The 27,545-nt window shown below is 37.3% G+C and overlaps 1 protein-coding gene across 1 annotated transcript in view; it reads right to left on the bottom strand.

Moving 5' to 3' along the window:
* The window catches only part of SLC26A7 (solute carrier family 26 member 7), a 109,513-nt gene that overhangs the window by 58,499 nt on the left and 23,469 nt on the right, over positions 1 to 27,545 (bottom strand). Inside the window, exons 2-4 of the mRNA XM_029923581.1 lie at positions 26,512 to 26,622; positions 24,631 to 24,803; positions 5,617 to 5,781 (exon numbers count right to left, since the gene is read on the bottom strand). Of these exons, the coding sequence (XP_029779441.1) occupies positions 5,617 to 5,781; positions 24,631 to 24,803; positions 26,512 to 26,622 (449 nt within the window). The remainder of the gene's footprint in view (positions 1 to 5,616; positions 5,782 to 24,630; positions 24,804 to 26,511; positions 26,623 to 27,545) is intronic.

Below are 27,545 nucleotides of genomic sequence, written 5' to 3'. Positions count from 1 at the left end.
CGGGGAGGGAGAGAGAGTTGGGGAGAGAGAGGGATGCAAACTTGAGAGACTATTGAATGCTGAAAATGAACTGAGAGTTGAAGGGGAAGGGGGAGGGGGGAAAAGAGGTGGTGGTGATGGTGGAGGGCACTTAAGGGGAAGAGCACTGGGTGTTATATGGAAAACAATTTGACAATAAAATATTATGGAAAAAAAAAATAAAGTAACCTTCGTTGCAAATTTCCATATAATTGTTCCGCATCCAAATTAAACCTGCCACATTTTCTATCCCCTGCATCACTGATTGAATCAAGCTGCAGATGAACATTCCTTTTCTTTCCCTTCAATTTATTCTGTCCATTTTTCAGGGTATATTGAACATCCCTGCAATTCACAATGGACATGTCATAGTAAGTGCAGAGAAAACATAGGCTTTCATAAACCACCAAAGTGTGTTCTTGATTCAGAACTCCCAGAGGGCTTAGGTCTTCAAAGTAGATTTATTCTTCACATATAAACCTCATTTGTACATATTTAATTGTGATCTCATTCTTTATTTAAAAAAAAGTTTCATTGGCTCCAATTTCCTTCTGACATTTCTATCCCATTTCATTAACATTCTTGGTTCCTACTTTGCAGCCTTCAGGGATGTCCAAACTAGAAAAGTGCTTTGCTTGTACTTCAAGGATGGGGGCAGGAATGAAACTGTTTTTCAGTTTTGAAACTCTTCATATTTAAGAAAGGAAATAAAAGCTTCCAAGAAGGGTAGTTGAATACATTGCCAAGCTTGCCTTGTGCTCTTGGACTTAATGTACAGAACTGTACATAATTATTTAGAACAGTACTCATATAAAGCCATGCCAGTGAAACTAACTTTGCCAAATTTATCCTATGTTACTACAGGCTGAGACACTGGCGCCATCTCAAAGAAATCCACATGTGCTAATATGAACTAGGAATTTATGTAATTTTTATTTTGCCTTTTGGGGAAACATCCTTTCTAATAAAAAGATATATTATCATTTCTCAGTTTAAAAAATATATTCTAGAAAAGAATTAAACTTTTCCCTCTTATCTGTTTGGGGAACCAACTGTCAGTCAAATATTTGAAAATTAAGAACAACTGGAATAAAACAATGTAACTGGTGAGTCAGGGTCCCAAGACAGAAGTGACCTTTGTAATCTTATTGTTTCTGCTTAGGTTTAAACATATTCCAAAACTGTTTATAATTTATTAAATGGTTTTATAACTGATGGGGGGTGGTGAGCTGAATAGATGGAAATATGTTTAAATGAAAATAAACTAAAACGCAGTATTTCTTCAGTTCTGATGACTGACCCTTATTAAGAGCAGATATAGTTATTTTTTAAAGTTTTATAAGTTTTGAAGTCATATTTGCTAAGTTGCAAAAAGAGAAGTAACTTTGTTTTACTGTTTAGCTTTGGTTGTCTGATTGATAACCATGGATACAGAAAAAGCATCTATTACTATTCTAATATTATAATACATAACAGTATCTATTACAAAAGCAGCACTTGAAAAAAAATCTTAAATTTGTTATATCCAATATGCATTACTAGTATAAAGATAATGGCTTCTATTTAATGAATACTTATTAGATTCCAGGAATTTCATTTAGGGAATGAATCCCAATAGATAAAATTATCACCTATCTATAAGCAGGCAACCAGGAGCCAAAGATACTTGGTCATCTGGTCAAAGCTAGAGTTATGATCTGAATGAATCTGGGCTTTTAAGATTCTAAAAGTTCTTTCTCCTCTTGCCTTTTTCTAAGGAAAAGGAAAGATAGATCAATTAGTGTTTACCTGACTGTATGGGCCCTAATAAAATCGCCAGAGCTAAAAGTTAAATCAGAGAAAAAAACCTGATATTTACCCACTCCTTTAAAGATAATTAAGAAGTGGCCATAATTTAAAATTCATTAGAATTGTATAAATTTAGATATAAACTTGCAGAACAAAGTGAAAAGTAAAGCTTTGATGTGTGAAGGGATTTAGGAAGGCGGAGAAAAAAAGATGAATTAGGGCTAATTCCATCTACTTATTCTTAGAAATATAGGAGCATCATAATAGTGTTCCAGGGGATCCATTTACACATAAAGACCCTAGAAATTCCAAGAGAGGCACTCAAAGGACCAGCAGCAGAAAGCTTTTGTGGGGTTTAACACTTCTGGGAGAGCCCCTCATCGGGTGAAGCTGGTTAACAGTTTTCAGCTGGAAGAGAAGTGGCCTAACTATCTGAGCTTAGCTGGCATTCGTGGCGTGTGATCTACAGATACAGAAAATGGAAATGCATTAGGGCATCTCTCCTTCTGAAGAAGACCTTCCAGAGACCTTTTCTGTAATCTGATAGGGCAGAAGTGAGCGTGATACCACCACCTATACCTGATTCAAACTGCTCGCTAAACATGTTCTGCATGGGGCGCCTGGGTGGCCCAGTTGGGTAAAGCATCTGATTTTGGCTCAGGTCATGATTTCAGGGTTGATAAGTTCAAGTTGGGATTCTCTGTCTCCCTTTCTCTCTGCCCTTCCTCCACTCGTGCTTTCTCTCCCTCTCAAATTAAATAAATAAATTTAAAACAATGCTCTGCTGAGACAAGAACATCAACCAGCCCAGAGCAACCCGAGGGATGGAGATTTTGCACAGAATCAGGCATCCCCGAGATAGAAGACACTGAGAACCAACCTACAGTGACCTCAGAACAGGATAAAGGCAGAAGCCTGTGTTTTCCCTCAAAACTGATAGTAAGGATTATCTACTATCAGAATTAATCAATAGACACTTTGATTGGCCAAAGGAGTTCTTTTAAGAAAAATAAGGTTCTGGCTGGGAAAATTAGGAGTGATAACTGGCTCATTGTGCAAGAACTTCAAATGGTCTAGATGTTAATTTATGTCCCAAATAATGTCTTTATCTCCCATTAGCCTGAGGCTTTCAAAAAGGATATAACAGTTGCAATAGCTCAGAGGTAGGAAGCACAGTCAAAGAGTGAATAATCCCCAAAATATGTTAATTCACTCTCCTCTGGGTTCTCTGACCTAATGACCAAGGCCTCTATTTTGTCCTCTGTTCTATAGGTTTGTGCTGAGCTCAGTTTTGCTCCTTCACATCCCACCCAAATGATGCAGGGGCAAGTTCAGAGGACACATTATCATCATCAGATTCTTCAGCCTAACTACACCAAAGCTCACTTTGCAAATGTCCCAGTATAACCTACACATGATGCAATTTACATCTGCATAGCAAACACATTGAAAAGCAAGAGCAACTTTCTTCATTTTCCCTCAACACAAGGCATAGCAACTTCCACCGATGGAATAATGTGAATTTAAAGTCAGACGTCTGTAAAAATTTTTACATCTGATTCTATTTCATTGTGAGAACTTAACCCCACTCCAAAAAGCCACATAGTATTTGACCAACAAAATAAAGACTAAGTGTTTTCCTCACAAGAAAACAAAATGGAAAATAAAATCATACATGAAACATTTTACGTAGCATTGTATGCACACTGCTGTGAAAGAAGCAAGCTGAAAGACTAAGTGTCATTCCAATATCTGGCTACCTTGCTTCTTTTAACAAAACTAGGAAAAGGAAAAACGATTCTTTGTGTGGTGAATATGTAACCTGCTCACATTTCCTTGGACTTCACATGCACAGATGAGCACACCATTCAAGAAGGTCAAGACAGAATCTAGTGTTGATGTGGTCCTGTTGTGTAGACCTGGCATCACCAAAAGTCTTAACTCTACCAGTCACCTGACAGCTTACAGCTACTTTGGTGTGCTCTTGTTTGCACTGGAGCATGGAATTATGTTGCTTCCAGGCTCCCTTCCAGTGTTCTTGTTTTAGTTTTAATCTTTCTTAGAATGAATGAATCACTGAGCAGGGTATTACCTACATAATAAAAATTCAGAACCAGCTTCCAGCTCCCTGTTGCCAATTGTTATTGTTTTTTGACTACACTACCAGTTAATCAGAGAAACACACATTTAAGCAGATCAATACTCCTACTTTTCACAGACCAAAATGGCAAATTTTAAAACCAGTAATAATCAGAGTTGGTAATGACAGAAGGAGAGTGCAATATTAATTAGCTGAGTGTTTTAGATTGGAATTTGGGGAAAAAATATATATATCCTTTTGATCAAGTAATTCCATGACTAGGAATCCATCCTAATGAAATAACTGGTGATGCAGATAATAGCATACACATAACGAAGATCCTCACAAGGCTGTGTACAATACTATGTATAGTAGTGAAACACTACAAACCACCTCAACATCAGGGGTTAGATAAAGAAATTACTGTACTTCCATATGTTAAGCTAATAGTTAGCCTTAAGATCAAGAAAATTGAGGGTAGGAATACTCTCATTATAAAACATTAATGTTATTTAGTATACAGCATCACACCATGGAACCTCCAAATATGCCACTCCAAAATATGCCTCCTTGACATAGAGATTATTTTTAGTTTATTATCTGTAGAAACAGTGACACAAGGAAGCTCTGAAAAGTACAAATTACCCTTTTGTAAGAGAAATTTACATTTATATAGGAAATCTCCATTTGTAAGGTGTCTCTCTCTCTGGGTACCAAGAGAGAGGAAGGAAAAGATGACTTTTTCAAGAAGGAAAAGATGACTCTAAATCATGAGAGACTCTTATCAATGGAGAAGGAGCAATTTACATCTGCATAGCAAATCTTACCCTTATTTATAGTACCTTTCCTGGTCACCTCCCCATCACTTGCCTCCTCACACTCTTTCTTCCTGGCCTTTAGGTGAAGATGGTATTTATGCCCAAGTTCTAGCCACTTCTTTTGTTACTCATCTCTGAGTTTCTCCCATATATATGAGATATACATGTTAACAAACCTGCTGGTTTTCTCTAGATAATCTATTTTTTGCTAGAGGCTCCACAGCTCAGGACCTAGAAGAGTAGAAGCAGAATGTTTTTTTCCTCCTCTATAACATATAATTAAATAAAAGGAAGTTTGGTTGCCCTCAAGTTTATTAAAATGACATTTATTTTCTTCTAAAGCTTCCATAGGATGTGACTTCCTGAGCAGTCATAGATTTTAGGTCAGCTTCAAAAAGAGACAAAAACAATGGAGTATTACTAGGATAATTTCTTGAAACTGGCCATAGATTCCTTTCTCAGGTTCAGCTGAATTTTAATAACTGATTGTCTGCGACTGGGGCTTCAGCCACCCATTTTTGACCAGGCCTGTGATTTGAGCCAAACCAGAGCTCACAACGCTGAATGAATGTGATAGAGCATTCTGTAGTTAAAATGGGCCACAATCCCAGTAGATGGCTTCCATTAGAAGTTGGCAACACAGCTGGCTCTCAGAAAAATTCCAGTTAATTTTTCCAATCATGACCCCAAATGATACCATACTCAATTGTTATAAAGACTTGCTTCCAAAATTAGTAGAACATGTTAAACCGGTTTTGTATCCTAAATCACATTTTAAATATCCTAAAAGATTATATTTGTACCCTAGTTCCTTTAATACATACAGAAAAATTTCAGTATTAGAATTAACCAAATTCTACTTTGTGAAACACACACCCAAAATACATGAACAAAGACATATGGAAAACTCACATAAAAGAATCCAAGTGGTCCAGATATATATGGTACTTTCATTCCCAAGAGATACTTGACTTGTGAAGTCACGACGTGGGTGGCAGCTCCAGTTGTCATGGCGCTGATCACAGGCTCCGTAAGCAAGAATGTAGCACTGCCCAGCTGTAGCACAAACATGGCCACCTAAGAGGACAAAGGAAAGGGACATTTCCCAAGGTTCCGAGAGGAATTGATATCTGACACATTTTCACTTTCATTTCACACAGACACGAAGAACTGATGTGAAATGGATTTCTTAAATTTTATATATTCAATATCTTGAGTTTTCTTGAGAACATAACTAGGTTCCAAGACTTTCCAAATATTACTGAGTACAGTGTAATTGCTTCAGTTAAAGTGAACACATTTTGTCCCCCTGAATATTGACTGTTTTTTTTCTCTTTTCCTAATCTTGTAAGTCACAAAGAAAGGAAATATGCTCAAATCAGTTCACATATGGGGCTCTGTGGAGATAAATTAAATTTGCACTTATCATACTTTAATGAAAAAAAAATTCAGAAGGACACAATTCACTACTCCACACCCAGTAGGTTTAAAATCTCAAAAGCAATAAAGAAAAAAAAAAGCCATTTCTTGAATTTATCCAGGTTCTGAGAAATGGAAACACTTTTTTGACTAGAAACTCTATCAAGTAGCTTTAAATAACCAATAATAATAAGAAGATAACAGGACTTATTTGTATGTGGAGAAGAGCAAATGATAGAGCTAGATTAAAGGGATATGAATTCAGAAACCCAAAAATCAGAAAAGTAATATTCCTTCAACATTTCCTTGCTTCTCCTAGTACTGTGCTTCAGGACCAAACAAAATTATCAACTCTGAGTAGAAGCTGTGCATTGAACTCTTCTGGGCAAAAGATGACCCAAAGAATCAAAATTCTCATTTCTATTAACATAGCAATGGTTAGTATTCTTCCTTTGCCAGACAGAGAGCTTTTAGAAGGTGACCCAACATTTGACTGAATACTACTGTGTAAACTCAGTCATAGAAACTACAAAACAGGGGTGCCTAGGTGGCTCTATCAATTAAGCATCCAACTTCAGCTCAGTCATGATCTTGCAGTTTGTGAGTTTGAGCCCTGCATTACGCTCTGGGGCAACAGCTTGGAGCCTTGAGCCTACTTCAGATTCTATGTTTCCCTCTCTCTCTCTCTGTCTTCCCCTTACCCCTCTCAAAAGAAATAAACATTAAAAAACTTTTTTCTTAAACTAAAACATAAAAATTCCATGTTTTGAAAGTAACATTAAATTATATTCATGAGTATCCACACTGGAAAAGGGACACAAAGTGGGTCCTGTTGATATATCCTCTCAATGTGTTAATTGTCATATTTAGGCCAGGCTTTAAAATTCTTGTTGGAAAATAAGATTATTTATTAAAGAAATAAGAGGAAAGAACAGCAGTGAGATCTGTTTCTATGAAGAGGTGACAGTGATGAAGAAGAGAAGTATAAAGTGCTATCTGGTAACACTAGAGCATAAATTGCAAAATATCATATTCTATCATATCATTTCTATCATATTGCAATGTCCTTTGACCAAAAGCGATAATGCTCTGAACTTCCATCAGAGTAGAATTTTCTGGACTCAGATTTGAAAACCGAAGTTCTAATCCTGGCTCCACTATATCCTAGCTCTGTGACTATAGAAAATCTACAGAAATGTTCTCAGTCTCATCATCATCTATAAATCATAAAAATCATTAGAGAGAAGTCTATGCTATCTATCTTGTAGAATCATTATAAAGTGAATGTGAAATAATATAAGGACTTCAAAACTTGTAAAACGTGAGAAATATGTGGTGCACCAGGAACATCATGAGGTGTCATGGATATTTACTCAGTATGAGAAACCAGCCACAGTTTTGAAAATGTAGAAGGGGCCACACCACATTTTCCAACTCAGGAAAACTTGAAAGAATTTATAGGTGCAGAAAGAAATGTATTTGAATTGTTTGCAGTTTAGCACCCCCCATTTATTCAATATAGAATAAGAAAACAATCTGGATTGCCAACATAGAAATCAGGCATTCTGTTTCTGCCCACAGTGGAAGACTGAGTGGCAGCTTCAGCTACTAACATTTTTTTTTCCCAGAAACTGTGTGTATGTTTGTCAAAAGAGAAATGTCCTGAGGGGAATATGCAATCAATGGTATAGGTACAAATGGAACACACTGATCTTCTTGGCAACTCTTGATTCATAGTCTGTTGATTTTCATCCTGAAAACACAATCAGTTAAGAAAAACATTGAGCCAATTTTCCCCAAGCATCTATCTACTAGTAAGTAAATTCCAATTTATGACATTAACTCTTACAGGCCCTAAGGATAAAATTAGCATACTATTGGGGTAAGATGAACACCAGAGAGTTGGATTTTCAATTCAGCTAAATGCAACAGACATCAATACAAATCTTTGAAATTGTGAAGCATGTTTGCATATATGGAATTTTATGCATACATGGAATGTTGGAAAGTTCTTATCTATATGCCAGGAAATCTTACCTTCCTTTAATTTGAGAAGCAAACTCTTTTGGGAAGCCTTGTATAAGCCATCATCATTTTACCTTCTGTTTAATATTTGTTTCCTAAATTCTAACATCTTTTTAGAGGAGTTAATGATTTTTTGTGCCTGAGAAACAAAGGTCACTTAACCAAAGTCATTCACCAACCACTTCTAGCTAACCGCTGTCTACTAGTAACAGCTTCTTAGTTATTTCCACAACCTGAATGTTACAAATGGAAGGGCACAGGAGAGTACAAGACATGAAGAGTTCAGCCATTTCACATACTGAAAATATATATACATTCCTTGTAAGAGAGCAGAAAAGATGGGAGTACTCTCCTTTAAAATTTAGCCAAAGATTCAAAGTGTTTTTGTAATATTCTACTTGTACACATTTTTATGCTTAAGAAAAATCTTCCCAGCAGGGATAAATCCCTAAAATGGAGAATTCTCAACACTGAAAGGTCAACAAGCCCCTTAAGAGCTCATTTCTGATACAAACCAATGGGTATGTGAAGGATGATTGCAAACATGTGAGATTTAACTGAAGAGAAATGACTCTCTCCTGGATGACAATATTCTCCAGAACCCAAGACAATGTGGCTATTTTAAGAAGGATAAAGAGGAAGAGGAGGAGGAAGACAGGAAAGAGAAGGATAAGAAAGAAAAAAATGAGAAATTTAAGAACCCCTCTTTCCCCACTGCCCACATTTTAACAATTTATCCATATCAAAATTAGGGCTCTAGGATATAGAGGCTGACGAACACAGCTTGAAAGTAGAAAGTATCCATGAAACACAAGTTTTCTTTAGAAGTACCCACAGATGTACGTGGCTTCCAAGGTTATCTCAGAACTTAAGTATGCGAAATGAGGATTCTTTTAGACTATTTTGCTAGTAGGCCCAGTATTTAAATTTTGCATAATGTTAAAGACTTTTTTTTAAAGCTAATGACTTAATAAACAACCACCTCATCTCCTTTTACGAGAATATAGATGACAATAATTCTAATCTGGCTAGCCAACTTCCAAAATTTGGCCATGCAATGCTTTATGAGAAAATAAATTTTATACAAGCAATATATTTCAGCTGTTTGTAGTAATTCTGATGATCTGGGCTAATGCTGAAAACCTCTAGCATGCATTATCCAGGTTCACTAGCATGATGCTATTGGGTAACATTTCTATAAACACCATGTGTTCTTTATAAATTGAATGTATCTCAGATTTCAGGCCACTTTTTGAAAGTGGCCTTCAAATAGTGAAAAAGGAAAAGAAGTATATAGTAAACAAACATAGTATCCAAGTGGATGGAATATAGGGTGCATTTCAGGGTTTTTTTTTTTTTTCAGTTTGTCTGCAATCTGGTTTTTACTTATACCAAATCATTTATTTGTCTGTTCAATAAATATTTCCTGAATACCTATGAGGGACTAGGCTCAGTGTTGTTGCAGAATATAGACAAAAAGGAATAGTTGATGTTAAAAAAAACATAAAGAGAGGTGAAATGAAGATGTTGGGAGGGGGCACTATTAACCAGAAGCACAGAGAACTGTAGTGTAGGTGTTACTAGGAAGGTAAAGTCTGAGATGCTCGTTGGGTGGGAGCTAAAATGCTAAGAGCCGTACTCTTCACTGAGTATGCTGGTTTGGGGAAGAGAGATAAAGTGCTCATGACAATAAGAAAACAAGTGAGTGCTGCATGGGGATATGGAAAAAAGAAATCTGTTTGGCCAGAAAACCCAAGAGCAAAAAAATGTCAAATGGATACCTATGAAGTTGTGTACTGCAGAATTGAAAAAATAAAACCATCCTCCATACTTTTCAATGCTAAAAGGGAGTGAACTATCAAACCATGCAAAGACATGGATGAATCTTAGGTGATTACTGTTAAGAACGAAGACAGTGTGAGAAAGCTATATGCTCCATGATTCTTCCATTTATGTGATATTCTGGAAAAGGCAAGGCTATAGAGACAGTAAGCAGATCAGTAGTTGCCAAGGGCTTGGGAGTGGGAGAAGGTAAATTAAGTAAAACACAGGGAATTTGCCAGTTTGGTGAAACTAATCTGTGTGATACTGTGATGGTGAATACATAACATACACATTTGTCAAAACCCATAGATCTTTATAATATAGGAGTGTGCTTTAATGTATGAAAATTAAAAAATAAATCATTTGGAGCTCAGGAGATCCCAGAGTAAAATATGACAAAGAACCTGAAAACCACTGATGTGTTTACTAACTCTATAAATTCTGCCTTTTCCAGAGTGTCATTTAAATGGCATTATATAATATATCAACTTTTCAGACTAAATGGATGACATAAACTCACTGAAAGGGGCGGCAAAAAAATGTGCTCATGTGGAGGGTGACTGGATGGCTCAATGAGTTGAGCATCCAACTCTTGGTTTCAGCTTAGGCCATGATCTCATGGTTCATGAGTTCAATCCCTACATCAGGCTCTATTCTGATAGAACAGAGCCTGCTTGGGATTATCTCTCCCTCTCTCTGCCCCTTCCCTGTTTGGTCTCTCTGTCTTGCTCTCAAAATAAATAAATAAACTTAAAAAAATTTTAATTGCTTATGTGAAAAACTCTAGAAATGAGGAAAGTCTGTAAAATCAATAATGAAAAAATAATTGCTGTACTCCAGCTGATAAAGTTATTTTCCATGGGGATAGGAGTTAACAATCCTGAAACCACTATCCGTATACACTGAAATTAAAAAATTAAGTAGATGGATGGTGAATGGTGGGAGCCAGGTTTCCCACTGTTAGAGAAGACCAGCAAGGGAAGAAGGCTAGAATGATCAATATGGTAAGGGACTAGAGTTGGGGATATCTAGGAACTCATATTTAAAAACAGGCATAGATAACTAGTCTTTGATTTTTTAAATTTAGCAGATTATGCAAAACATTTTCTCATTGTATTACTTTTAAAAGCTAACAAAACCTGAAAAATGCACACTCTGGTTCTGAAATATAAACTCAGCCTGGTAGGCAAAATGCTTTCCCAAATTCTCAAATTATTAAAAAAAAATCCCACTAATTTATGAAGGGACTTTGCAGATGATGTTGAGGTTATGGCCTTTACAATAGGGAGAGTATCTTGGGGGAAAATTTTTAAAAAGATACAGATAGATACCTATAGACAGATGATAGGTAATAGATGGATGGATATGTCTGCAACCATGAGTTAATAAACACACATACATGTCCTCAGTCAGTCAGCCAAGAGGGCTAGAACCAATAACACCCTGTTCTCAATGAGCACATGCAGCACCCAGATCTTGGCCTTGGATACCATTCTCCAATAAAAGAATCCAGGGTTCCCTGTAGAAATGGGTGATTCTAGGACTTTGGCAAGAAATATACATTATGAACCTGGATCATCTTGTAGAGCCAGAAAGAAAGGAAATGCTCCACAAACAAAGTACCAAATATATGGGGGTATGTCAAAGAGGGACACAGGAGCCTAGTGAAGTATCTCCCAAAGCCCAAAGCTAGAACAATTTGAGGAACAACATAAGTAAAGCAGCATTGGATTATAACTCATAGGATAAAATAAATCCCCTTCAGTCCCTACTGATATAAATACTTGATTACATCTTTAAAATGAGAGAGCTGGGAATTCTCCTGCATAAATTATTATTACAAAACTTTACCTAGACACTCCTCACACCTTATCCCAACTTCTCATGTAAGGTGACTCCCACCTCTTAAGTGTGGGCTCTACCTGTGGACTTCTCTCCAAAGAATACAGTGTGGAAAGGGGGAAAATAGAGAAACTTTACGTTGGAGGAACCTGACAAACACTAGTTCGGACAGGTGATTAAGGTTAACATAAAGAGTTATAAGTTATATTGATAGTCTATACACTGCTATGATGTAATGAGATTGTCACTCTATCTCCCTTCTCTTCCTCCTAAAAATCCATAATCATGAGAAAAACAGCAGCAGAATCCCAACTGGAGAACATTCTACAGAAAGCTGACCAGAAGTCTTCAAAACTATGAAGATAAGCAAAAACAAGAAAAGTCTCAGAGATGTTCACAGTTAAGAGGATCCAAAAGGGAGACAGGACAATTAAATGTGATGTGGTGTACTGGATGGGATCCTGGAACAGAAAATTAGGCAAAAATTAAGGAAAGCTGAATACAGCATATGATTTCAGTTTATAGCAATGTATCAGTCTGGTTCATTAATTGTAGCTAATATGGCATACTAATGTGAGGTGTTACATTAATAGGGGGAATTGGGGTGGATGGGTAAGTGACAACTCTGTGTACCCTCTTTGCAACTTTACTGAAATCTAAAATTATTGTAAAACAAAGAAGTTTTCTAAGAGGAAAAGAAAAGAAACCCCCTCCACCTCTTCCACACAATCTTCAGGTAAGACGACATTTCTCCCCAAAGTGTGTGCTATGCATGGTGGGCTCCTGAGTTCTGCACACTTAGGCACAAGGGAAAAGAGAGACCCTCAGAGGAGCTTCAGAAAGCTGGGCTTCAGGGGTATGATATGTGCGTAAATAACAACACCAAGACAAGTGTGCACATACATAAAGGAGAGGAATAGAAAATGTGCCACGGGGGCACCTGAGTGGCTCAATCAGTTAAGCGTGGGACTCTGAATTTCCATTCAGGTCATGATTCCAGAGTTGTGCAATCCAGGCCCACCTCAGGTTCCTCGCTGAGTGTGGAGTCTGCTTGAGATTCTTCCCCGCTCTCTCCCTCTCTCTCCTCCCCTCCTCTGCCCCGCTTCCTCAGTTACTTACAAGTGGAAGCACCCTCTCTCTCACTCTCAAAAAAATGAAAGAGAGAGAAAGAGAAAGTGTGCCACAGACTTCAGAGGGAGAAGGGAATTATTCTGGATAGGGGTACACTTGTGCCTTGACACGTGAGGGGGAATCCAAGTGAGAGAAGTTATTAGACAGCCTTTCAGAAAAAGGGAAGAATATGAGTATAGAGCAGAACAGCATGGGACATGATCAGAGGACATGGAGCCGCCAGTTTAGAAGGAGCACAACTAGCCAAAAGGGAGTAATAGAAAGTAAAGCAGTACATTCTGAAGTCAGAGTATGGAGCACCTTAAAAGTAGTGAAAAGGGAGTTTTGCAGGAGCAAGTGACATCACTCTCGCATACATTTATTAAACACCTACTTTTGCCAAGAAGTGTGGTGCACACTGGCTCAAAAATCAGAACTGGGCTTTGGTAGCATTAATCTGATGATAAAATGTGGAACAACTGACCATTTAAAACGTTAGTCTAAGAGGAGCAACCAAAGGAAAAAGGACAGAAAACACCTCAACTGGACCCAGCAGGAACGGAGAACAGTCATAAGCCATGTGCTGTACTACCTAGAAGCAAATTGATCATGTGCCCGGGAAACACAGGTTATTGTTCATTTGATTTTTTAATTGTCAAATATAGACAGGGGCACAAGAATTATCTTTATTTGGAATTCTATGGTTGAAAGAGGCATCATAATTTTTTCATTTCTCAGATTTTTCTAGAAAAATATAGCCTCTAATGCAAGAGGCAGTGAGAATCAACAGTGCTAGGGGTGGACAGAGATTTGACTCCTCTGCCTTCCTTCCTGCCCCAGCTATCGAGAACGATGGTGTTGAGTAAGGAGATGATTGGGGCAGGACAGGACTAACAGTGTTAGCAGACACGGGGGCATGGGAAGTGGCTGTATGTTCATTGTTGATTGGGTGGTGGCGGGTGGGGGGCCAGCTGTGGGAAGAAGTAGGAAATTGCATGGACTATGTCTTCACGTGTTGGCAGGATGGATCTGGCAAAATCCATAACCAGATTAGAAAATTATTATACATTTTCTTACTCCTTTTTCATCAAGAACTGTATTATAGTTTAAACAATATAAACACATTTCCTATCTTCTGGTCAGGGACAAAGGGTGAAAATGGTCAATTAGGAAAAAAAAGTCTCCATTCAATTTTGGCTATTTAACGAGTGATACCATTAACATTTAATTGACCTTTTTATTATTCAAGTTGTTCAACTTACATTTAATTAAATACCAGTTGCTGGAATTATGAACAGTCTCTGCTCTAGAGGCTCACAGTCTAGAAAGGCAGGTGTAAATATTTGGAAAATATTTCCTGGTAGATTAAGGAGCCCTATCAAGTAAGTCCTGAGCAATGTCTCACCAAAGGAAGTGGAGGGCATCAGTTATAACCACGTCCAGAGACACCAGGGAAGGCCTCTCTGAGATGATTATACTTAAGCTGAGCCTTGAAGGACTTGCAAGTGACCTGGAAAGTACCTTGAGGGCCTGGAGAATGGCAGCCACACAGTTGTATAGCCAAGGCCATTGTCCCAGCACTCAAGTCATGCCTAACGTGTAGGCTACCGCTTCTATTAAGGAGGTAAAATGTGGGAAAGAACTAACAAAACGCCTGGCCTTAGAAGCTACTGGGTTGGTGCACCTGAGTGACTCAGTTGGTTAAGTGTCTGACTCTTGATTTCAACTTAGGTCATGATCTCACAGTTCACCAGTCCCCTGTCATTCTCCGCACTGGCAGTGTGGAGCCTGCTTGGATTTCTCTCTGCCTTTTGCCTGCTCTCTCTCTCTCTTAAAATAAATAAACTTTAAAAAGTCACTAGGTTGATTTCCTTGCTTCTGCCTGAGTATGAGTTTAGAAAGCCATGTAGTGTAGCCGTTAGGAGACTGTATGCTGGTATCCAACTCCAGCTTTGCTAGTTCTTAATTATAAGATTCTAAATAAGACATTCACGGTTCAGTACCTCCATCTGTATAATGGGAAGAATAATATTACTTATTTCACAAAATGTTGATGGGGACTGAATATATGAATAAATGTAGTAAAATGAGAAGAGAACTTGGCATATAATAGGGTAATAAATATTATTATTGTTTTTAATGTGAAGGATTTTCATTTTTATAAATTTAAGGATGTTATAATTCTAATTTTGATTGTATTACTTCTTAGCTTTGCCAGGTAGAAGTACAGCTGGAAAGATTTAGATTAAACAAAGTGATGACTTGCTGACTAAAATGGTTGGGAAACAATGCAATATCATCAAAAGGGATTTTAGATTGTCCTTCTCCTGTACTTCAAAAGAATGAAGTGAATGATTTTTCTGGAAAGAGTATGCATGACACGTTGAATAGGCAGGTTAAACTAGTCTATATCTTAAATCCTTCCTACACTCACAATCCCCTGCACTTCCAAAAAATGCTTAGTATAAAACCAAAAGTAACTGAAGATTTCCTATTTGGGTCTGCAGTTGGTTTTTATCATCCTTGAAGACACAAGACTGTGTGTTTCCAGAATGCGCCCGTCCAATACAAGGCTGTGGCACTAACTACCCCACCTGTGTCACCTCATGCTTGTGCAACTGTCAAACAAAGGAGCTGTGTATCCCCATGCCCTCCAGGGCAGAAATCCTGCCCCATGGTTGCTTCAGAAAAGTAGAGCTTGGGAAAACTTCCAGAAGTAAATGGGCAGGGGACAATCCCAGACCCCTCTCAGTTCTTGGAAAAGAGAACGGGCAAAATGCCCAACATGAGAATAATAAAAGCTACAGGGAGAAGAGAACAATGGTTTTAAAAGTCACTTGACTGTTACTGAGTGTTTGTTTCCCCAACAGAAATGCTTACTGATGTTGGCATTTTAAACAGGTCCACTTTGCCTTGAATTAACACCCCATTTCTGTGAGTGAGCAAGCAATTCCTTTCTTGGCTACTACTGGTTTTTGGCTACAAAATACTTCTTTTTTCTTTTTCTTTCCTTTTTTTTTTTTTTTGGTAAAGTAACACTACTGGCACAGATTCCATCAGTTACAGCAGAAACACTTATTTGCAAAATGAGACATATAATGTACCTTAGAAGTAGATGGCAAAAGGGAAACAAAAAGATTCCCAGACCAGAAAGTTCAGTTACAATCAGATACTGCATGAGTTCTAATCATAGAGGTCCCTGCTATGTTACAAAAACCAATAATATCAACAACAATAAAGGTATTATACAGGGCAAGAAGCCAGACAAAAAATAATACAGTGGATATCTTTTTATGAAACTCTAGAAAATACAAACTAATCTATAGTGATTAATGGTTGATGGGAGGTAGGGGTCCTAAAGCAGTAAGAAGATCAAGCAAGTGCCAAGAAAAATTTGGGGGAGTTACCGCTATTTTCACTATCTTGAGTGTGGTGATGGCTTAATGGGTATGCGTATATGTTAAAGCTTGTCAAATTGCACATTCTAAATACGTGGAATTTATGTATGGCAATTATACCTCAATAAAGTTGTTTTTAAAGGGCCCATAATCTAATCTATAACGTAGAAACCTATCACACTACATTTCTGTGGTTGTATAAGTACACTTTATACTAGCAGTATAAAATAAATGGTAAGGGAGAAGACAGACAGGAATTATTTCTTTGCCTGAATGACAATGAATGAGATATATCTGAATGCATTTATGTTTATGACATACACGTAAACACTTTACCTAAAAGGTAATCAAGTTACTACTAGGCAAGTCTGTTTAATCTGATGAAAGCAGCCTATGGTAAGGAGTGCATCATCCTCAGTGCAAGAAAGATCAAGTAGACAAAAAAAAAAAAAAAAAAAGAAGAAGAAGAAGAAGAAGAATGCTGAAAACTTAGCAACATAACCAATATGGTAGAACTTAGCTATACACTAAGAAACTATGCTTTTTTTTCCACAAGTGCTTATAAAACACCTACAAGAATTGATCATTTGTTAGGTTACAAGGAAAACACCAGTAAATAAGAAAATGTAGAGATATTATAAACAGCACTCTCTGACCACAATGCAGGAACACCAGAAATTATTGTCAAAATTGAAAACAAAAAGACCCATTCGTTTGGAAACTTATAACCTTTTCCTAAATGATTGTTGGGTGAAAGGGAAAATACAAACTGAAAAGTATAGAATTTCAAAAACTAGAAAAAGAACAAATAAACTAAAAAAAAAAAAACAGCAAAAGCAAGGAAACAGTAAAGATAAAGGCAGAGATAGCAATGGAAAAAAGTAGGCATTCTATTTCAAAATCCTACTTTTTAAAAAAATAATGGAAATAGACAAACTACTAGCTAATTTGATCGAGAAAAAAGATAAAAGCACAAATATAAACTGATAAAATGTGAAAGCAGAAAACACAAAAAGAAGAAATGGTTTAAAAATCATAAGAAATCAGAGCCCTATGTACAAACAAATTTGAAAAGCTAGATTAAAAGGATAATTTTTGAGGGAATACAGATTACTAAATTTGACCATATTGGAGATAAGAGTTCACAACCGACCTATTTTGTAAAAGAAATAGAGAATATTTTTAAGAAATTACCCCCCAAAAGAGCACCAGGGAACAGATTATTTCAATGGGAGATTTTTTAAAGGAGCCTTCTATAAACCTTCTAACACTAGTCCTACTAGAAGGGTGTAAGAACACTGGGAAAAATAAGTTAGGAAGAAAGTACAATATGGATAACCAGATCTGATAAAGACAGCACAAAAAAGAAAACTATAGTCCACCACCACTGAGGTGAAAGGATGCAAAAGTACTAGATAAACAGAATCCAAAACCACCTTAAAAACAAAATACATCATGATCAAGTGGGAGTTATTAAGGTTGATTCAATGCTAAGAAATCCATTAATATAATATAACATATGATAGACGTCAGAGGAAAAAATAATATGATTATCTCTATAGGTGCTGGGAAACCCTGCAGCAATATTCAATTCTTTTTTCTAATTTCTATTAAAATACAAAAATATAAAGCAGTAAATAATTTCTTAACATGACAAAATATATACACTCTATTCTCTAGGCCAGTATCTTCATGGAGATGCTAATGATATTTTGAGCAAGTTCAAGAAAAGCCAAAAAACCCTCACTGTTTCTGTTATTTGTCACTATAGCAGATATCATCTAATGCAACGGAACGAGATAAGTCACAAGTTAAATTATTTTGTAAAAAAATAAGTAAAATAAAACTATCTCTATAAAATACTAGAAAACTCATTTAAACTTTTTTACAGTTTATTTTCTGAGAGACAAAGAGAGAGAAGAGGAAGGGCAGAGAGAGATGGAGAGAGAGAGAGAGAGAGAAAGAATCCCAAGAAGGCTCAGCACCGTCAGCTAAGAGCCCTATGTGAGACACAAACTCAAGAACCGTGAGATCATGACCTGAGCTGAAATCAAGAGTCAGACACTTAACCAAGTGAGCCACCTAGGAGCCACCTAGAGCCACCTCTAAAATTCATTTCAATAGTAAAACAAACAAACAAAAAAAACCAACAATTCAATAAGGTATTGGGATATGTAATTAATAGACTCAAGCACTCCATTTGTACATGTACACAATTCTGGAGCTTGCCTATTCATTTCCTTCATCCAAAAATAACTTATGCTTTCCTGATAATGACATGTTCAGTTACCCCTCTCCTTACTAGATGGTATATTCTATGAAAAATGACCTGAGCCCATTGTCTCCCTCCTGAGCCCATTGTATTCCCTGTGTCTAAGGGATATCTGGCTAGAGTAGAGATCCAGTAAGTTTTCTTTTGTGACTGCCACTGATTTTAATCTTTCTGGCAACTATCACATTCTTTATCTTTAGCAGAATTCCAGTTTTGTTCACTTTTCTTTTTGTGACGTATTCAAGGAAGGAATTCTTTTCCATATCCCAGAGGTGAATTTAGTCTAAGACAATCATGGTAATACTACCCCTGCCACATTGGCAATTAATTTAAGAATGGGCATGTGATACTTTTAAGCATGAGAAGTCCAATGGGGATTATCTAGTGAAAGTTTTCCTTCCTGACAAATAAATGTACAAGAAGAAATGGCCAATTTCCTGAGTCTTGCTGTGATTATGTGAGGACATGTGCCTGGCACGATGACAGCATCTTGAGTCATTCAGTCATGGGGCAAGAGGTCACCTAGGAGTAGCCGGCTGAGGATGCATAGCAGGAAGATATGGAAAACATGGGCTACTGATGAAATTATAGGTACTGAATTAACCAACCAGGAATTCTGCTACTACCAGACTTCTTGTTACATGAAAAACTAAACTCCGACTTTTAGGCCACTTTTGTGCGTATATTATATTTTCTGCAGCTGAAAGCATCTTAACACACATTTGTTAAATAAAGAAATGAGTGGAAAAATATCAATAGCTTCTATAAACAGAACCAATAACTAGGTAGAGGACATAATGGTAGAGAAATCCCCATGCATAACAGCAACAAAGATGATTAAATAGTTCAGAATAAATACTTAGAAATAAACGTACAAAACTTGTAAGAGGAAACACTCCTGAATGACTAAAAAGTCTAACAAAATTAGACTGGAACAAAAAGAAAGGCACCCAGTTCTTAGAGAGGATAATTCAACATCATAAAGATGTCAATTTAACACAGTCCTGGTAAAAATAACAAGTTTTCTTAAATGGATCTAGACAAGTTGATGCTTAAGTTCAGAAGAAAGAACAACCTTGCAGGAATAGCCAGAAACATACTAAAACATTAAAAACTACAAAGGCGGACTAGTCCTACCAGACCAAACCAAACTACAAGTCTTTGTAACTAAAACAGGATGTTATCAAGAATATATATACAGACCAACAGGGTAGGATAGGATAGAGTAGGGTTAAAGAAGTATGGAAATGGTAAAGGTGGCATTACAAACTATGGAAGCACAGTCAAGTATGTTAATAAATGTCACTGGCCCAACTGGGCAGCCACTTGGGAAAAGAATGCAATTAGATCCTTATCTCTCACCACAAACAAGAATAAATCCCACACTGATCAGGAAAATAAATGTAAAAAAACATTACATAGAAATAATTTAGTGGGGCCTGGATGGCTCAGTTGGGTAAGTGCCTAACTTTGGCTCAGATCATGAGTTCAAGCCCTGCATCAGGCTCTGTGATGACAGCTCAGAGCCTGGAGCCATTTTGGATATGGTGTCTCCCTCTATGTCTCTTCCTGCTCTCTCTCTATCAAAAATAAATAAAGTAAAAAGTAAAGAGTAAAGAGAGAGAGAGAGAGAGAGACAGTGCAAGTGGGGGAGGGGCAGAAAGAGAGGGAGAGAGAGAATCCCAAGCAGGCTCCATGCTGCCAGCATACAACTCAAACTCACAAAACTGTGAAACATGCCTGAGCTGAAACTAAGAGTCAGACACTTAACCATCTGAGCCACTCAGGCGCCCCATGGGAAAGCTTTCTAATATTGACAAAGTCCAGGGACAATTAAAAATATGATTGATAAATCTGACTACATAATTTTTTTAATTGCATGGTAAAATAAATTGCTTGCCAAATTAGACTAAAACACTCATAGCATATATCACAGTAAAGGGCTAATATCCATAATACATAAAGAACTTGTAAAATGTGAGGGAAAAGGGAACAAAACTCTAATAGAAAAATTAGAAAATATATGAACACATAATCCACAAAACTGTTACAAAACAGTCTTAAATATATTCAAAGATGTTATAATTTGACATTATTCATAATTTAAGAAATGCAAATTACCCTTGAATAAGATTTCTCCCTTATCTGATTAAAATTTAAAAATCTGGGGGCGTCTGGGTGGCTCAGTTAAGTGAACTCTTGCTCAGGTCTTGATCATGAGATCAAGCCCCCTGTGGGCTCCAGGCTGACAGTGCAAGACCTGCTTGGGATTTTCTCACCCCGTCTCTCTCTACCCCTCCCTCTCTCATACACACACATATATGTGTGTGTCTGTGTGTGTGTGTGTGTGTGTCTGTGTGTGTCTGTGTGTGTATGTCTGTGTGCAGATGTGTGCATGCTCTTTCTCAGAATAAATAAATAAACATTAAAAAATGTAAGTCTGACAACACATTCCCTTTCCGTTGGTAGGCTGAGGGTGCCCTCATGTATTTCTGTGGGGATGCAAATTGCAACAACCCTATTGGCAGGGAATTTGAAAACATCTAACAAAACTACATTGACCTTTCAATCCAGGAGTCCCATTCTAGGAAGTCACCTTAGATAGACAGCAATATGAAAATACATATGCACATTCACAGTATCATGGCTCACAATTGCAAAATACTGGGATCAACTTAAATGCCCAGATAGAGGAGGATGTGTTGATAAATAAAGGAATATCCATACACTTGAGCACTATGCAGCAATCAATACAAAAGCATGAGGGGCATTTCTAGGAGCTGATATGGAATGATTTCCAGGATATACTACTATTAAGTGAAAAAAGTCAAATACAAAAGACTACCTTTTGTGTAAGAAAGAAGGGTAAATAAGAAAATATTTATTTTTTAAAAGTATAAACCGGAAATAACTGAGATAGGTCACCCATAGGAGATGTGTTAGAGTGGGAAGAAAGCAGAGGGAGGCTGGGGGTGAGTTGGGGAGAAAGACAGCTCTCTGAATGTACGTTTGCTCGTTGTCTCTTCTTCTAAGTCACCAAATGTCAGACTCAATGCTCTTAAAATCACAAAATTATTACCTGGCATGATGTCTGCTATTTCTTAAGTTTTCAGATTCTGAACTAATAGTTCATTTTCTAATGCACTAACTTCTCTGAGAATCTACCATGTGTAGAGTGCTATGCTAAGTGCTCAGAAGACTGGAAAATAGATTCACATACTGTAATTAATTTTAAAAACATTGTGTTCCAGGTAACATCTAATACGGAAAGCAAACCGAAATATTATGGGTGTAGAGAAAGTTGCGGGAAGGCAAAAAAGAGCAATTCCCAAAGTAAAATCTGAAAATTTATGGTTTGAAAACAGTTTGCTATAAACATACATCTTAATTCTAATTCCTTTAATATTTTATGCCATAGTTTCTCCTAAAAGTAACATAAGACATGTTAAAATTAAAGAAAAAGACATACTAGAATCATTAAGACAACATTAAAGGAATGTAAGTCAAGTAAAGAAATGGAGAAACAGTTGAATGGGAAATGAAGTAAAATAAATAAAAGCAACAATTTAGAGGGGGGAAGTTATTGGTGAACTACCAGAAAGAAAAAAGTGAATGTACTAAGTCACAGAGACCTTAGTATCTAATAAAAAAAAAAAAACCAACCAAACCAACCAGTTCATCAATTAAATGGGTTGCCAGACATTGAAGAACCTGCTTCCATGACCTCTTGTAACACAAAATGCAATAAATGTCTCCATAGTGTAAGTCTAGTCGTAGGGTCAGCGCTTACTTACAGCTGAGAGCACTTCCAACTGACACACAACCTGTGAGCCAGATTGGATGTGACGGTGTCAAACACCTTAACTGTATAATTTTATTAACCTAAATAGTTCCATCAGCTGGAATTAAAAGTAAATAAGACAAGGGAAACAGACATCTGTGTTTGTAGAAGCTGGACACCTTGGTTCTGCCCTTATATTCCGCAGATTTCAAATCTGAAGGAGGAAAGGAAAAATGACCAAAAAGCTGGATCCAGTAGATCCAACAGACCCTAGGGTTCTGGTTGACAATGGACAGATGAGTTTGGAGGTCAAATAAAGTCCAGCCATCTGTTCAAAAACTGGCTAAAACGTGGGTCACATATCCAGGATCAGAGCTAAAGACAAAGGAAAGCAGATGTTTGATAAAGTTATAAGAAAACATGCGACTCTCTGGACCACATTTTACATGTAATAAAAGTCCATGAAAACCAAATGATTTTTATTATCTTTAATAATATCCTGTTTTATGCTGTGATTCTAGGGAGTTTCTTTCTGAGAAATGAAACATTTACTTTTTATGTTCTTTGAATCCTGCTTTTACTGTTATATTTTATTACCATTTGAATTCTTAACCCAAATATGCTAGATAATAACAAAATACCTGATAATTGTTTTAAACTATGGAAAATGGTTAAAATGAGACTAAGCAGAAGGTTACTGGGTTTTATTGTTAATTCTTTACTCTCTTGGATATTTAAAAATGGTAATAATATACACCTAAAACTACCTGTTCCATGCTAAATAGAATAAGATAAAGTCCAAATCTAGTAAAAATCCTAAATTCAAAGAAAGCCATGAATGGAAAATAATGGGACCAAAAGGAATAATGATATTACCTTTTACAGAGATTTTTATTTTATTTTAAATGACCAGAAGTCAAGGAAGTCCTATACCAAAACTATGGCAACATATCCATTTCTGAATCACCAGTTCACATGGCTCATTATTTTTGAGGTAGACACTGATGACAGGTCCATTAGAAGGCCCACAGTGGCCCATCAAGGAAGAAGAGGCCGCTGAGCCTGCCTGTGCAAGTGTCAGAATACATGGACGTCACCCATGTTTAAAAAAATATAATGAAGGTCACAGGATACTCAGACAACCAGTCTGTATTTCATGAAAGCACAGCTGTGACCATAGAAAATACATACTGGCCTTCTAGTCCGATAGTTTCCTAGTCAAAACTGCCACTCACTTGGTTGGTCTATTCCCTAAAGAACGAGGAAGAGTTGAGTTAGTAATGGTCTTACATCCTCAATTCTCCCATGCTTTTTACAGAGCTAGAAGGCAACATAACTCTAAGAATTGGTTTCCTTCCCTTTAGATCACATCTTTTCTTCTAACCTTCCAATTCCAGGCAACCATCAACTATCCTTTTTTCCTTTCTTGACCTTTATGCCACCTTTGACCTCGTGAACAATGTTAAACTATAACAGTGAACCTCTGCCAACCCAGAAAACAGCCACCCAGGAAGTTTATGTACTGTAACTCAACAGAACACAGAGGAATAGACCAAAATGGCTATAAGACAAATTCCATGCAAAGCAGTCAATACTTTCCTACATTTATTTTATATTCACTTCTGAATTATCTAATTCTGACAACTGAGTAGGGACAACAAATCACGTAGTCTGATATTTTGAAGAAATAGAAAGACCAGAGCACGTCTGGTAACAAAATAGATGCCTGATGTTGAAAGGGGCAATGGCTAGTGATGGTCTGAGTCGAAAGACTTCACACCAGCCAAACCATGGAACAAACAAAATACTACTTGTTACTGCTATAGGCAGTAACATCATAAACTCCGAAAACTGGGAAGGCCCCTAGAAATCTAGTCATGTGTCTTCCCACTGCAGGACCTTCTCCTACCTTGTCCTCCAGTGGTAATCCAGTCATTGTAGGAACACAAGGATTGCCTCACTGTCTTATAAGGAAGCACATTCCATTCTGTAAAACATACTTTAGAAAGCTCATTCTTGAAAAGTCAAAAATTACTTCCCTGTAACTTTGATTTCTTGGTTCTGATTCATTTATTCTACTAGCACTTACAGAGTAACTACTCTATATAGTAGACAATATTTCCATAAAGATAAAACACATCTAGACTTCATCCATGTAGAGAGACAAAGACATGAACACGAATAAAAATAAAGCCCCGGCTGCCTTTCCTTCCACTGTCTCCCTTTCTTCATCGCCAAGTCTCAGTACCACTTACCTGAATCACGCCTCCCAAGAAGGAAACGGTTGCAGCAACACCAATCCTTTGCATCTCAAAGTCAGATAAACCCACTATGCTTGTGTTACTCCGTGTGGTGAGGTTCTGGCTGCTCAGAGGGACAAGCCGTTCCACTGCATTGGCTGATATTAAGGATGTCAAGGCGAAGGTGCCTAAAAGGGGGTGATGGTGGGGGGAGGGGAATCTTCTGTTAGTAAGGGACTCAATAACAATGGCTGATTCCACCATTAAAGCTAAAACCAAATAGATCTATCAGAAACACTCTTCTCAGCACCCTGACTTATCCATCCTTCTCTCCACAAAATAAACTTTCCTACATACACACATTTTCCTTCAACACACAGCCACACCCATCTACTTGCTCTTCTTGCCCAGACCATACATTTTCCCAGCACAGAAAATATCCTCAGGGCAGGGATTAAGATGGTGGCCTAGGCTTGAATGTAAGTCCTCTATTTATCAATAATGTGACTTAAACCACATTACTCTGGGTCTGCATTACCTCATCCATAAACTGAGGGTAATAATACCTACCTTTCAGGGTTTGGGGGAAATATAAATGAGATGATAAATATGAAAACCTCAGGAGGCTCAGGAGGCTCATGGTGGCTAACTACGAGCTCTTTCACTTCAATTTTAAACCGGTACAACTCATTTCACACTCCGACTACTAAAACTGTAAGATAAATTTATCTTGTTTCAAGCCACAGAGCTCATGGTAATTTGTTACGTCAGAAATGGGAAACTAACACAATCAATAACACAAACTGACCACTGAAGAAATAGACACATACCTAGAGGCTGAGATTTTAAGCGTGTAAGTAGAAATGCCTCTATGGATATTTCTAATAAAAAGTATTTTTATTATTATTAACTTAATATTTAAGATTAAGATGTTGGGGTGCCTGGGTGGCTCAGTCGACTGAGCATCCAACTTTGGCTCAGGTCACAATCTCACAGTTCGTGGGTTTGAGCCCCGTGTCGGGCTCTGTTGACAGCTCAGAGCCTGGAGCCTGCTTCTGATTCTATTGTCCCTCTCTCTCTGCCCCTCCCCTGCTCATGATCTGTCCCTCTCTGTCTTTTAAAAATAAATAAATGTTAAAAAAAAGATTAAGGTGTCATTTTTGTAATAATAATAACTTATTAAATCTTATAGAGCAAGTACTAAGTTAGACACTGTACATCAACTATCTCATTCAGCTTTCACTACAGTCATAGGAATTTTTTTTTTATTTCACTATCCAGAAAGCAGCAAATAGGTCTTTAAAATGTTGTCCAAGGTCATGCAGATAGCAAACAACAAATGAGACCTACACCCAGGACCATCCAACTCTAAAATCCAGGTTTTTAACCAGCTTGCTTTATTATGGCTATTTGTGATACTTCACATTTTATCTAGTAATACAGAGGTAGACAAGGTAAGAGATATACTAATGAAAGGGCACCATAGAACCTAGCTTACAAGAAACCTAAAAGATCCTTTAGTCCAAATATCTATTACATAAAAAATATTTTTCAGTATTTGAATACCAAATTCTATATAGCCTTTTCTTTCCCTCAAAGTGCATAACTTCTCTTAATTCATTGTAAATTCAGAATATATGGCTTTCTCTTATGACCTTTTTACAAATTAAAAATGAAAGGAATCTTTAAAACAAGCTTGATTACATACTAATATAGCAATAAATCACAGTATGTGTTGAGTATCTGAGGCACAGAGAGATGAATGTGTTGTGCCTGTATTTGCTGAGGCCTTCAGAAGTAAAGTTAGAATTGCTTTGGAAATGTAATCAGTAACTAATGAGCACTTCTGGGTCACTTCCATTAGTAAGAAGCATAAACATAGACAGAAACTATTACCTGTGGCAACATGACGTCCCATTCCAAATATGGCGTAAATGATGGCAGGAAACAGAGACCCATACAAACCGAACACGGGGTGCACGGATGAGAGAACAGCAAAGGCCAGCCCTGTCAAGCAGACGCAGGTACTTAGGATCATCTTATAACCCCGAGATATAGTCCACTACGAGGTAGAAGGGGTAAGGGTTTATTTAATGACAAAAGGAACTATGACTTCATTATCCTATTTGCTCAGTGAGAAACTACATTGCAATCCTAAATAACAGAAAACTCCCATATTTAGTTTATATTTAAATTTCATTTCCAAAAACTATTAGTTTCGGACCACCACGTTTCCCCTTTAATGACAGAGATGTCTACAGGGAAACGTTGGTTCAGAGAGCCTTCCTGGTAAAACCAGTAACATCACAAGTAACATATCTTCACAGACACTTCAAGAAGCATTTTTACACATTTCGGTATTATTTTTTTTGGCACAAGAGCATCTGTGGGAGAGGGAGGACTGGCAGCATCACCACTGACAGATGAAAAGCTCAGGAAGCCCGGGACAAGAAGGACACGCACTCAAGGTGGCCTGCCTGGCAGCTTCCTGGCCGGCCTCACGTCGTGTACCACAGTGGCAGGGCAATGTGTGAGCCCACACCCTTCACATCCTGGACCCCAGCCTCTTGCAGACATAGTTTCTGAGAGTGAAAAACAAGCAACTTTGTTTATTTAAATAGTAAGGAGTAACTCATAGCTGTTCATTTTTATTCCTCCTAGACACTACTCCCTACATAGTTTGTATGTTACATACACATAGAAAATTTTCTTAGACATGTCTAAATGACCACAAATGGTTTCAATGTGACCAAAATATATGTGAGTATCAGTTCATTAAATTGGTCTTGCTTGTGGCTGGTCCTTGGCATTAAATGGTTAGTTAAACTAGGTTCTGCATATTCAGTTAAGTCTACACAACTTACTGGTAGGCATTTGATTAAGCATAATGCACTTTATAAATAAGGTACAAAGAGACTTGAAGAAGGGAG

Source organism: Suricata suricatta, chromosome 15, assembly GCF_006229205.1.
Source record: "Suricata suricatta isolate VVHF042 chromosome 15, meerkat_22Aug2017_6uvM2_HiC, whole genome shotgun sequence".
In the NCBI taxonomy this organism is placed as follows: domain Eukaryota; kingdom Metazoa; phylum Chordata; class Mammalia; order Carnivora; family Herpestidae; genus Suricata; species Suricata suricatta.
This window is presented reverse-complemented; position numbering and strand designations above follow the sequence as displayed.